At 47.8% G+C, this 13,688-nt stretch overlaps 1 protein-coding gene across 1 annotated transcript in view; it reads left to right on the forward strand.

The window, feature by feature from the left end:
• RBMX2 (RNA binding motif protein X-linked 2) overlaps positions 1-13,688 on the forward strand; it is a 53,385-nt gene that overhangs the window by 37,603 nt on the left and 2,094 nt on the right. Inside the window, exon 6 of the mRNA XM_078775325.1 lies at positions 12,808-13,015. Within this exon, the coding sequence (XP_078631451.1) occupies positions 12,808-13,015 (208 nt within the window). The remainder of the gene's footprint in view (positions 1-12,807; positions 13,016-13,688) is intronic.

A 13,688-nucleotide genomic window follows, 5' to 3' on the forward strand; every position in this document is an offset into this window, starting at 1 on the left:
ATAAATATTTAAACAAAACCATGAAAACAATCTGGGAAAAGTCTCTAAGTGAGAACGTGGATTTGAGAAAGCAGGAGCAGAGGTGAAAGAACAAACGAGAATATAGGGGGCGGGGCACAAGTCGAGACAAGGAGGCCGCACGAGACACCAGGCCGCACGAGGCGTGGACAAAGAAACGACTAATTACACACAAATTTGCAACAACTACAAAACCAAAACCAAATAGAAACACACAATAACACATACACAACAAAATACGCAGCGGAAATTTGACAAAGAAACGAACGGGAAAACACTCAAACTTTGATGCCGTGGAGAGATCAAAGCAAGCCCCGTCGCTCGAGGGACCGGAAGCTAATGATTGGAGATTGGAGAGACAGTCAAAATTCCACTCCTTATGTTTCTGTCACTAATGCATGGGATTTCTATTTTCTGCCCATTGTCAATCATTATAGAGGGGGGCACCATGGGAACTAATGCTCCCGCTTTCCTTTTTAGGGGGTCTACTCCGTTACTAAAATACTTGGGGTCATTTAACCCTCTTTTTAGTCTTGCAGGTTGGTGTGATGTCTGGGGTCCTCTACTCCCATGTCCATTTAAGGCTTCACTGAGTACTCTTGGTGTCCCCATCAGAACTAGCAGCAACGTCTGCATCCCCCTCGGTCCCATTGTGTTGGGGTTGTGTAGGGCCCTGGTTGAGTGCGGGTACGTCTAGAGAAGTGGCTTCCTGGGGGTGCGTCTCTGGTGATACTCACCTTTGGCAGTGAGATGCGTGTATCCAGGAGGTCTTTTCTCGACACTTCACAGCAGTGTATGTGACCAACAGCACCTGGTACAGGCCAGTCCGCCTTTCCTGGAGGCTGTGCTTCCTTCTGAAATTCTTTATTATCACAAGGTTGCCTGACTCGAAGGGATGGCACGGCCGGGCCACTGGTTCCGGCAGAGCTTCTTTCACCTGTGAATGGAAACTGTTGACAGTTCTCATTCGTTCTGTGCAAAAGGTCAGCACATTATCATCCAGGTGATGAATATTTTGTAAATCGGTCATAGCTGGCACCGTTACTGCCAGCCGCATAGGACATCCCATCATAATTTCATGTGGACTCAGGCCCATGTGTCTATTTGCTGTTGAGCGCATGGCCATGAGAGCAAGAGGCAATGCCTGCAGCCATTTAAGTCCTGTGTCCTCACATATTTTTGTCAGTCTAGACTTCAAGATAGCATTCTGACGTTCCACGGCGCCCGCCGATTGTGGATGGTAAGCGCAGTGGAATACTTGTTGTATCCGTAGGGCTTTGCATAGCTCTTTGACTATCTCTGCTGTGAAATGTGTTCCCTGGTCGGCGGTCGCTTGATATTATGCACGGGATGCCGAATCTGCAAATAAAGTCACGCACGAGATGTTTTACCACCGCGGTGGCATCACCTATGAGTAGCTTAAGCTTCTGTCCACTTGGAAAACATAACAACAATCAAGAGTATATATTTGTATTTTAGTGGCTGCATCTGCACGTAGTCAATTTGCAAATGGACAAACGGTGCCCATGGCATAGGATGTGCGGCATTTTGAAAACGTCTCGGTGAGGGTCCCACATTGTGATGTTGACAAATTGCACACTTTCGGCATATTTCCGCGGCTACTGTTGTGATACCTGGAGCATACCATGAGTGTAAGATCTCCTTTACTACCCCCTCTTTGCACACGTGGCCATTATTATGCGCCACGCGTGCGATCCATGGAAGCAATGCTTTTGGTGCTACGGTGCGGCCCTGGCGATCGATCCATACATCATTGTCTTGCTGCGTGCACCCTTGTTGCAGCCATCCCAGCATTTCCCTATTTTCCACTGCCGCTTGTAGATTGACAATGTCCTGCACAGAAGGGGGTTACTGTTTTTGTTATGAGCGGGACGAGGTGTGGCAGGCGAACCCTGGGATTTTGTTCGTACGTGGCTCTCTTGACCGCTCGGTGTGCACGGTCATTACCTTGGGAGATTAGTGACCCCTGTTGGCGTGAGTGTGCCTTGCATTTTACAACTGCGAGTGCACTAGGTTCCTGTATTGCTTGAAGTAAGGCTGCGATCAGGTTACCGTGTTTTACAGGTGAACCCGCTGAGGTGAGAAACCCTCTCATTTCCCATATTTTTCCTGAGTTGTGTGCGACGCCCCAGGCATAGGCAGAGTCTGTGTAAATTGTGGCGGAGCGTCTCGCAGCCATTTTACATGCGTGCATAAGCGTTATTAGTTCGGCTTGCTGGGCAGAATGCCATGGTGGAAGTGCATGGGCCTCGATTGTTTCCCAATGGTCGCACACAGCATACCATGAAAGCAAGCAATCATCCTGGGGATGGCTTGAAGAGCCGCCGACGTAATATGTCAATTCTGCGTTCGGAAGCGCTTCGTCCTTCAAGTCTGGTCTCGACACGGAAACCGAATCCACGAGCTGCAGACAGTCGTGTGGAGTCCCCTCACCTGGTAGGGGAAGGAGAGACGCCGGGTTCAGTGTGTTACATCTTTCAACAGTTATGTTAGTGGCTGACAAGAGTGTTAGTTCACTGATGACGGACCTCGCTGCGGTGAGATGTTGCGTCTTCGCTTGTATTATGAGCGCACTAACGTTATGGGCTACTCTGACTACCAGGGGGGCTCCCCAAAACAAGGTCGGACGAATGAGTAACTGCGTATACCGCCGCTGCTACTGCACGGAGGCATGATGGCTGTCCTCTGCATACCGGGTCGAGTTGGCTACTGTAATACGCTATGGGATACATTTTGTCGCCATGTTTTTGCGCCAATACCGCTTGTGCAAAACCTTCCCATTCGTGCACGTATAGGTAGAAGGTTTTGTCATGGTCGGGCAAGCCTAAGGCGGGTGCTGTGGACAGCGAACCTTTCAGTCCAGCGAATGCATTTTCCATTGCTGCTGACCATTCGACTTGCAATGGCGCGCTGTCTTTTGAAGCATCATATAACGGGCGGGCCAGTACTGCATAATCTGGGATCCATGTCCGACAGTACCCAGTGATGCCCAAGAATCTTCGGGGGCCCTTTTTGTTGTTGGTCTCAGAATTGCGGAAATAGTTTTCACGCGTTTTGTTGTCAGCGTCTGTTTACCCTTCTCAATAGAATGTCCAAGGTACTCCACCCTGGTTTTACACAGCTGTAATTTGTCGTAATTCACCTTGTGGCCTCTGTCGGCCAGCGCACAGAGGAGGGTCACTGAATCAGTCAGACATTTTTGCTCTTGTTTATTACACAGTAATAAGTCGTCCACATACTGTACCACACTGTACCAGTGTCGACCCTTCTGCGAGGACTACGTCCATCAAGTCTTTGTGTAGGGCCCGCGAGAACAGTGTAGGGCTGTCGGCAAATCCTTGGGGCAGACGGGTCCATGTGTATTGTTGTGCTTCATAGGTAAAAGCGAACAGGTGTTGTGATTCCTGGCTTAGAGGGATGGAGGAAAATGCTGAACATAGATCAATTACCGTGAAAAACTCAGCATCTGGCGGGATGGATGCCATGATAGTGGCTGGATTAGGTACTACGGGGGCAATTCTGACAATACACTTATTTAATGCTCGCAAATCCTGAACACAGCGCCAGCTCGATTTTCCCGGTTTGCGGACCGGTAACATGGGAGTGTTACATGAACTAACGTCGGGATTAAAATTCCCTGTTCAAGCAATGAATTCAACACAGGTAATATACCTTTCCGAGCCTCCTCACGAATTGGGTATTGGTTCACTCTAGGGAGAGCCGCTCCTGGCTGCAATGTGACGGTTACCGGGTCTGCGCTTGTCATTTTTCCCACGTCATTGGGATGTCTGGTCCACAGGTTAGCTGGCACCTGGTGCAAAGCCTGGTCGTGGAGTCGGCCGCCTTCTCTCCACCGCGTGTCCTTACACTCAATTTCCACTCTCTCAAATATTGTGGGTACATCGATGTGCGGCTGTTCCCACATGAAGCCCTGTTGATTGCGCACATGGTGCCAGTTACATTCCAACATGACCCCTTGGTAATCCCTTGGAATGTTTTTCAACCGAGTTATCATGGGTCCAATGTCCTTTGCCTCGAATCCCTGACTTACTCAGAGTGTTAGATGAGGAGTGACGTCATTTGGCAATTTAGCGAGGTCCCTTTGGTCTTGCGTCATCTGTACTTCCAACCCTACCCCCTCTCTTCCTATCCAAAGGTCTGTGACCACTATATGGGTGATTTCTCCAAGGCGAGAATGCACCTGATTTTCAAATTGTTCGTCGTTGCCAAGTTTGTCATAATAGCAAGTACAGTGAAGGGTCTCTTTCCATCCGTGTACATTCCATCCATGGGCCATTACCCAGGTCTTCAATTCGACTGAAACCTCAAGCGTGTCCCAGTGCGTTCGAGTGGTGACTAACACTTGATTGTCCGTGCATCTCCACCAGTACACTACCGGATTTTTTTGCATTAATAGCAGTAGAACTAGATCTCGCTGGGAGTGTCGTATGTCCAAAAACACCCCTCCCGGAGTACATCGTATGGTGCATCCCATCTGACAAAACAAATCTCTCCCCAAAAGGTTACGTGGGGAGTTCTCCGCTAGTAAAAAGGCATGTCTCATAGATAGAGGTCCGCATTGCACTGCCAATTCCTGACTCGGGGGTATTTTTTCCACCCTCCCTGACACCCCCACCACCGAGACCCTTTCTGTTTTTTTTTTTTTTTTTTTTTTTTTTTTTGTATACAAGATCGAGGCTCGTGAAAGAGCGAAAATTAATCACACAGAAAGACAAACAGACACATAAAACAAATAACATCGGGAGCGGTAGACAAGATGGGGAGAGAGGGGGAAGGACACAAACACAACATTTGAGAGCAGGGACCGAGAGACATGGAGACATCGAGAGATCTGTGGGAGGGAGAGGGCTTTGGGGGGGAGGCATGTGAAGGGGGGAGGCATGTGAAGGGGGGGAGGCATGTGAAGGGGGGGGGGTGGGAGAGGTATAAACATATGGACACTGCCAGGATTTCCAGGAAATAAGTTGGAATTTCAAATAAGGTGGATCTGGGGTGAATTAGTGGGGGTAGAAAAGATCAAGGTTATGGATGGGGGAAGATAAGAGATGGTGGTGAACAGCTGTTTTAAAGACCTGGAGGGAGGAGAGGGATTGAAGGGAGTGTGGGAGTTTGTTCCACAGGCGGGAGAAAAGAGGAATGAAAGAGTGAAGGTGAGCAGAGAGCCGAGATTTCGGCAGTTTAACCATCAGAGGGTTGCTGGCAGATCTTGTGCGACCTGTAGGAATATTTGGGGGACAGAGCACGGAGAGAGCTGGGGGAGCAAGGCCGGAGAGGAGTCGGTAGAAGACAGAAAGACCACCTACCTGCCTGCGGTGAGTGAGTGAAAGGCCCTCAGAGATAGCTTCATCGCGGGAGATTCCAATGATTTTGAAAGCTTTGGATTCAACAGCGTGAAGCCGAGCCAGGTGTGAGGGAGGAGCACCAGCCCATAGGGGAGAACAGTATTCCATTGAGCTGCGGATGAAAGCCTTGTATGTGGTGAGGAGCTCAGGTGTGCCGAGGAAGGACTTCGCACGACGGAGGATGCCCAGTCGGCGACTGGCTTTGGAGGCCAGCTTGGAAATGTGGTTTTCCCAAGAAAGATCATGGCAGATAGTGAGACCCAAAAGCTTGAGTGACAGAACTTCTTGGAGAGGATTGTTGAGAAAGTAGATGGGAGGGTTGTCCAGTCGATCTTTTCGGAGAGACATAGTAAGAGAGTGAGATTTGGCAGGATTGAAAGACATGTTCCACTTGTCTGACCAGTCTGTGATTTTGTCCAGGTCTTCAGAGAGTGAGGAGGCTGCAGACTGCCTATCTGAGGGAAGAGGAATGGAGCGGCAGAGAGTGGAGTCATCAGCAAAGAGATAGAGAGGATTTTCCAGAGAGTCAGAGAGATCATTGATAAAGACCAGAAAAAGCACAGGGCGCAGCACACTTCCTTGGGGAACTCCAGCCTGAACAGGAAGGGGAGATGAGAGAAATCCATTCAGGGCCACACGTTGACTACGACCAGAGAGGAAGTCCGCAAGCCATGCATGGAGATTTCCATGGATACCATAGGAGGAGAGTTTGGTGAGCAGAGCTGGGTGCCAGACCGTATCAAAGGCCCTTGATATGTCAAGGGAGACAGCTCTGATTTCCTGTTTGGCATTCAGGACCTCCATCCATTGTTGAGACAGCAGAAGCAGCATGTCCAGAGTAGAGTGACCTGGTCTGAAACCAAATTGATGATCAGAGATCAAGCCATTGGAGAAGAGGAAAGATTTCATATCCGAAGCAATGATGGATTCCATGACTTTGCTGATAATTGGGAGCAGGCTGATTGGTCTGTAGTTGCAAGGATCTGTTTTTGCACCTTTTTTGTGTAAAGCGGTAATGTTAGCTGATTTCCAGGATGCTGGCAGATGACCTTGAGCAAAAGATAGGGTGAAAAGAACAGAGAGAGGGTGAGATAGAGCGGCAGAGCAGGATTTTAGGACCCGTGGGCTGATGCCGTCTGGTCCAGTTGCAGAATCAGAGTCGAGGTTTGACAAAAACTCCTCCACCTTGTCAGGAGAGAAGGACACAGAGTCCAGGAGCATTTGGGTTCGACTGGGAAAGGTGGGAACAGAGAGAGATGGGTTTGGGACTAAGGATTTCGAGGCGAACACAGAGTTGAGGCATTCGGCTTTGTCACGTGCGATGTCAACTGTGTGGCCATTTGAGGTAAGGGAGGGGATGGAGGGGGAACAAACACCAGAAACGGATTTGACCAGACGCCACCAGGATTTGGAGGAAGGAGACAGGTTTGAGAGTTCATTCTTGAGTGAGGAGAGATAGTGCTTCCTGGCACTCCTGAGGGTAGACACACACTTGTTCCGAGCTTGGTGGAAGGAACTGAGATTTCCTTCAGTTGGATTAGCCTTCCAAGAGGCAAAGGCAAGTTGTTTCAGGGCAACTGCCTCACCACAAGATTCAGTGTACCATGGACGGGAGGAAGGGTAAGACAATTGAAGGCGAGATGGGATAAATCTGTGCATGAGAGAGATCAGTTTGCTTTGGAAGAATTCCCAGGAAGAATTGATGTCAGAGGCAGTGGAGATGGGAGACCAATCCAGACGATTGATGGCTGCTTGAAGACCGTCCCAGTCGGCCTGAGTGAAATGCCAGACTCGTCGACGCTGAGGAGGCTCTCTGAGAATGGCCAGAGAGATGTCCACTTTGACAAGCACATGATCAGAAGAACCGATTGGAGCAGAAGAAGAGCAGCAGACATTAGCAGGGAAGTTTGTCATAACCAAGTCTAGAAGAGAAGATACTCCATTGGCTGAGATCCGGGTCGGGAAATTGACAGATTGTGTCAATCCCAGTGAGTCACAGAAGTCCTTTGCTGAGGTGCCATGACTAGTGAGAGAGGAACCCACACCCAACCAGGTGGCATGATGACAGTTGAAGTCACCACATATGAGGAAGAGAGAGTTGGGATGAGTGGATAGAAGTTGGTCCATGTTGTCAGACATTGAAATGTAGATGGAGTCATCACTGTTTGGGGGACGGTACAGAACACATATGAACAAAAGGTGGGAGCGGAGAGGAAGCCGTAACCAGAGGTACTCCTGCGGGTGAGGAGGAAAGAGAGCAGTGCAAGGAGAGTGAGGAAGAGAGTTTTTGACAAAGATAGCCACCCCACCACCAGGCCGAGGCTCAGGTCTATCATACCGGAGGAGGGAGTAACCAGGAAGAGATATTAAGGAATCAGAGACATCTTGAAGGAGGAAAGTCTCTGTTAAGCAGATCAAGTCTGGATTGTCAGAAGCAACCTGTATGGAGAGATCAGTCAGGTTTGAGCGAAGGCCCCGGATGTTTGAGGTCCATACCGTTAATGAAGAGAGAGGGGGAGCATCGGGTACAGGACAGGGGAGGGGAGGAGTAGGGTAAGATGAAGGATGAGAGGGGGAGGTAGGGAGAGCAGTTGATAGTGTTTCAGATGTTGCAGAAGAGTTCCAAGAAAGGGAAGGATGAGGAGGATGAAAGGTTTGCTGGTGAAGGGATGCGGCACAGTGAGGGGTTGTTTGAGGGGGGGCAGAGGAAAGTAGAAGGTTTGGGGGGGTGGAGGTATGAGATAGAAGGGAGACGAAGTGGGGAGGAGGCAGCTTGGAGGAGGAGGGTGGAGGAGAGAGAATTGGAGAGGAATGGTATGGGGGGAGAATTGAATGGGAGGGATTGGGGGGGAGTTTTGAAGGGGAGGAGTGAGGGGGGAGTTTAGGAGGGGAGGGGCAAGGGGGGAGTTTTGGTGGGAAGGGGAAAGGGGGGAGATCAGGAGTGGAGGGGCAAGGGGGGGGATTAGGAGGGGAGGGGCAAAGGGGAAGTTTAGGAGGGGAAGGGCAAGGGGGGAGTTCAGGAGTGGAGGGGCAAGGGGGGAGTTTAAGAGTGGAGGGGCAAGGGGGAAGTTTCGGAGTGTAGGTGCAAGGGGGGGGATTTGGATGGGATGGGCAAGAGGGGAGTTTAGAAAGTGGATGATTAATGAAAGACGAACATTGATAACAAATTGGGTTTGTTGTGATTTTCAAGTTAGCAATCCGGTTCAGGATGATGGAGGAGGGATGGAATGAATGTGAATTTAGACCATGTAGTGAGGGAGACGTATAAGATATTGAATTTCTTTTTTTTGAAGTGGAATGAGTTGGAGAGGAAATTGAGAAAAGCCTTTTAAATAGGAAGAAAAACAGCGTGTTGTAATATACCACTGAATAAAAAACAGAAGGGGAAAGGTTTAACATATTTAAAAATATTTAAACAGAACTATGAACAATCTTATATGCACAAAAATACCAACGGGGGGAGAGCCGAGAGGGACCACCACGAGTCACGTGAACAGGGCAAACGGTGGATGGCAAGGAGATAATGGGGGTGGGGCGAACAGCACACCTGGACAGAAAATACAGGATGAGACAACAGTACACGTGGAGAAAAGAAAATAAATGTTTGTTTTTTTTTTGTTTTTTTTTTGGGGGGGGGGGGGGGGTGGGGAATTAGAACGTTAGACAGTATTATGTTCGGGGTAGAAGGGAAAAAACCAAGAGCCAAGCAAAACACACTTAAGTTAACAAAACACCGACGGGGGTACAACTACAAGGCCACACACAAGGGCAGAAAACGATTAATTAATTACGAGTTACAGGAAATTCAAACCAAAACTAACTATAATCAAACAATATCACATGGACGATAAAATAACGAATTGAAATTTGACAATCTATCTGGGGAAATGGGGGAGAAACACGTGGTCGAAGAACGAACGAACGAATAAGAATGAATAAACGAATGAGCACAGAGAAGGTAGTCTTTTTTTTTTGTTTTTTTTGAGTTGAGATTTACATAAGGAAGTAGGCTTTGGGGTGGAAAGACTGCGAAAACAGAGAACGAAAGTTATTGGATCACAAACGACAGGCGCTGAGAGAAAAACAAAGCCTCAAGGTTGTACAGTGTACACTGTACAAGACCTCGAGACGACACGAATTAACGCGATTTTCAATACAGGTATGAAAGATTTGCACCGAAAATCTTTGACGGGACAATAAACGTACATACACCATAAAAGAAATACAGTTATAACGAAAATACAAATTGGAACAATGACTTAACTTCGATTTCGATGGAGAGCGTGGAGACCTGCGAAAAAACGAACCGTCGCCAGCAAGACCGGAAACGGAAGGTGACACCCCAGTTGAAATGGGGATCCCTCCCGAGTCTGACCCCTTAAGTGTCGAGCGAGCCGCCCCTGTGTCGACGGGAAACTTACAGCATTTTCCATCTATTACCAATGACGTGGAGGGATCTGAAATGGGGTCATTGGTTAGGGAGGGGTCGAGGGGCTTCTCGCTTGCATCATGTCAATATTGGGTTCTGGGGTTGTCTTGTTTATCGAATCGGCCCAGGTTGCGCCGGTCCTCATTCGAAGGTCGTTGACCACCCCTTCGGCCCTCGCTCCTACGTCCTTTTAGATATGGACAATCTCTTTTCCAATGTCCTTCTTCCCCGCAATGAAAACATCCATTAACAGCCTTACCTGGGCGGCCGTTGTCCGCATCTTTTTCATCCTCCCATCCACCAGAGGAGCGCTGATTCTCCACACAGGGTGGGGGCCTTGCCCAACCCTGGTTAGGTTCGAACTCGCGTACTGGGGCACTGGCCTCTTTCCAATATACAGGAAACTCGACTTCTTGATGCCGATGGATTGCTCCCCGAACTAACATTTGATAAGCCTCCTGTTTAATCTCTTTAGCAGCGTCTGCATCCGCAGTGCACGATTGGTGGCATTGCATGGCCGAAGCCAGATTCTGTGCTGTGGTTTGCCCCGCCCATCCCAAAATAGCAGCTTTCAATCGTTTCTTAATTCCTGGGCGAAGTCCTACAAAATAAGTTATTGAGTAATTGATCTGGTGGGCCCTCGATTCCTGGGGCCCCCCATATGTGCTCATTATTGTTTTAAGTCGAGTCAAAAATTCCTCTGGATCTTCTCCAGCCTTTTGTTCACAATGCGTGATTTTTCCCCAGTCTACATAATTCGGTCGGACTTCATGGACAGCGTCTATCAGCCGACCCAAGCGAGCTGAGTAGTCTCCTTCTGTCTCGTTACTTGGTGGAGCCATCTGCCATCCTACAGTTGCCTTTACCTTTCTCCATATCTTTTCTGGGAGGACACGGTCCATCATAATGCCCACATCCAAATGTGTCGGTTGATGAGTGAGCACGAATTCATACAGGTGTTGTCTTAACCTATCTGGGTCATCGAGGCATCCCCGAAGAATGGCTGACATGGACTGTAAGTCTACTTCGTTCCATGCCCGGTGTACGTATCTGGGAGGTAGCTCTCCTCGTTGTGCCGTTGCTGCACGGCCTGCGTCCGTCATGATCATCGGGGCTATAGTTTGTGGCCTATGATCTGTGTTCGGTCTTGTCCCTATCAATTGAGCATACAATCCCACTTAGGGATCTGGTCTGTACACAGCCTGATGTTGAGAGGGGGCCCCGCTCTCTTCCCCAGGCCCTGTCGCCTTATTGTTTTCCTGCGTCACTATCATTTGTTTCTGTAACACAGATATCTGTTTTTTAGTCATCTCGAGTTTGCCTTTAAAACCTGTGCATTTTGAGTCCATCTCTCGTTTGGCACATTCTTCCAGCTATTGGCTGAAAGCCTCCCAGTCATTCCCATTATGCTTTTTCCCTTCATCTCTCTTTTTTAGAGCTTTCCTTAGATTAGTCAACTGTGATCTTTGGAATGTCCCTTCAGTGGGAAACGCGGCCCTTTGTCCCACGGTCAGTCTGACCCACTCATGTACGTATTGTACACAAACTTCCGCAAAAGTCTCCAACATATATCCCACCGGAGTACCTGAAGATGAACGACCGGGTATCCTGGGTTGCCCATTCTGGTTTCCCTTTTTTTTTTAAACCTTATTTCCCTTTTAGTGACGTCGCTACAGAAAATAAACCTTATTTTCCTTTTTGTGAGGTCACTACAGAATATTTACTGTAGTCCTTAGTCACAAGTTTTCTCTTTCCTTCAAGGTCCCACCTTGATTTCTTTTTTTTACACCTGAGGTCGCACCTCCCTTATTCACTGTAGTCCTTAGTCACAGGTTTCTCTTTCCTTCAACGTCCCACCTTGATTTCCTTTTGCACCTTCATACCTAAGATCCCATCTTAGTTTTTTAAAATTTGTCCTGCTCCGCATAAAACGGCTCAATCCCAGTTCAGATCCGCGCAAAACAATGGAAAGGGTTCGTGTTTGCCTGGAAATGACAGCACGTTGTTCCTGAGAGAAATTAAAAGGTCTCTCACCTTTTGCTAAGTCGTGGGTACGGTACCCTTGAGACAATTGCTGCCACCTCAAGATGTCATCTGTCCCCTTGTCCACAGCCATGGTCGAATCCGAGTCACGGCACCAAAATGTCGGGATTCGTTGTCCGCTGTTCAATAAGAACGTAGGACAAACGCCTTGAGAATATGAGCCGTTTTTATTACGGAGCCGTTACACACGTGCGGGAGATGGGAGGGCACGAAACTGGCCATCCTTTCTCAAAATATATTTTCCAGTGAGCTTGATTTATGAGCAGGCAAGAACAATATTGTAAGTGTTTTTCCTCCAAGAGTACGCCACGCACCCATAGTTCCATGCATACAATCTTGAAGGCCAGATTCCAACACGGAATGGCCTGTTCTCCTGAAAAACCCACAATGTGTTTTAAAATCTTCAGATAAGCAGAGAGAAACACAGACCAGCTTTGTGGTCAGAACAACAAATGCAAGATAAAAAAAGATCACAGAGCATGACATATGCATCCTCAGCAGACTAATGAGAAAAGGTTTGATAAAGCAACCATCAGCTCCAACACAGGCAAAACCAACAGAAAGGTAACCCTTTTTTCCTGTTGTTAATTCGTTCATTTCCTTTGGACAAACAGCTGACATATCATTCAATCAACAGAGATTTGTTTATATATAATGGACCATTGTATGCATTCGCCAATTCTTATTCCATAATCCCAATGATGTTAATCACATGACCACCCAGCTTGTGGATTATAGAAACCCTTGCTGTGTTATGTTGTTTGCCATTTTCCTTTGCTTTCCCCATTTATATTCCCTTTCTTTCCTCCACTCTCCACCCCCGCCACCCCCGCCCCTCTCACCCCTGCCCCGAACATGGATTCCTTTCAGTGTCGTCTTTTTCCTGAATGTACTTTTAACTTTTGGCTTCTTCCAATTTTCCTTGCACTTCAGATAAAAGGTCGTACCCTGCGAGTCGATCACGTTTCGAACTACCGGCCACCGAAGGACACAGAAGCTACAGATGCTGTCACAAATGCTCTTCACGAGTTGGGTTGTGGACCCCCAGTTATTCAAGCTTCTAGTTCGTCTGTTCACAACATCCTCCAGAATCCACAAAGCTCAGATTCATTGGCGTCCACTTCCAAGGAAAGCAAGAAAGGTTTCTTCTTTGTTATTTACATTTTAGCCTTTCTTTTCTTTGCATTGTACAGTAAAACCTCACTCAGCTAGATTATATGGCAATTGACCTATTCCTGATGTACACATTGCCGGCTTGCTGCAGAAATAACACCGACATGCCTTAAGTCCGAAATTTGATGTGTAATGCTGCAGTTCACCCAATGAGGAAGGCTGTGGTTGGCTGGGGTGGGATTTGAGCGTGAAAATATCGGAGATGTGCTGATTCATCATTTTCACAAACTGAACCTCCTTTCACTCCTCATGCAATGCTTTGAGTTGCAGCTTAAGAAATGCAATGAGGGGGGCATTTTGAGTCAAAACAGGAGCACAGCAGGGAAAAGAGGAGTCACATCCAGCAATATGATAGTTACGACATAACAGTGCACACTGAATCCTGCAAGTATTACGCTAAACACAATAGGAGCAATACTATGGCAAATAGGGCGACCAAAGAAACACAGTGTACTGGACTATTACATGCAAACCACTTTGTTATTCCACACTCGTGTGTATTCTTCCAAACTTTTCCAGCACACTTTTATTGGACGCTTTTCAACTTGCTACAAATATGTGAGATCTGAAGTCAGGCTAAGTGAGGTTTTACTATCTTATTAACTTCCTCTCTGATCCAATGAATCATATACCAAGCCCAA

The sequence above is a fragment of the Myxine glutinosa genome, chromosome 4 (assembly GCF_964187855.1).
Source record: "Myxine glutinosa chromosome 4, kmMyxGlut1.1, whole genome shotgun sequence".
Lineage (NCBI taxonomy): Eukaryota > Metazoa > Chordata > Myxini > Myxiniformes > Myxinidae > Myxine > Myxine glutinosa.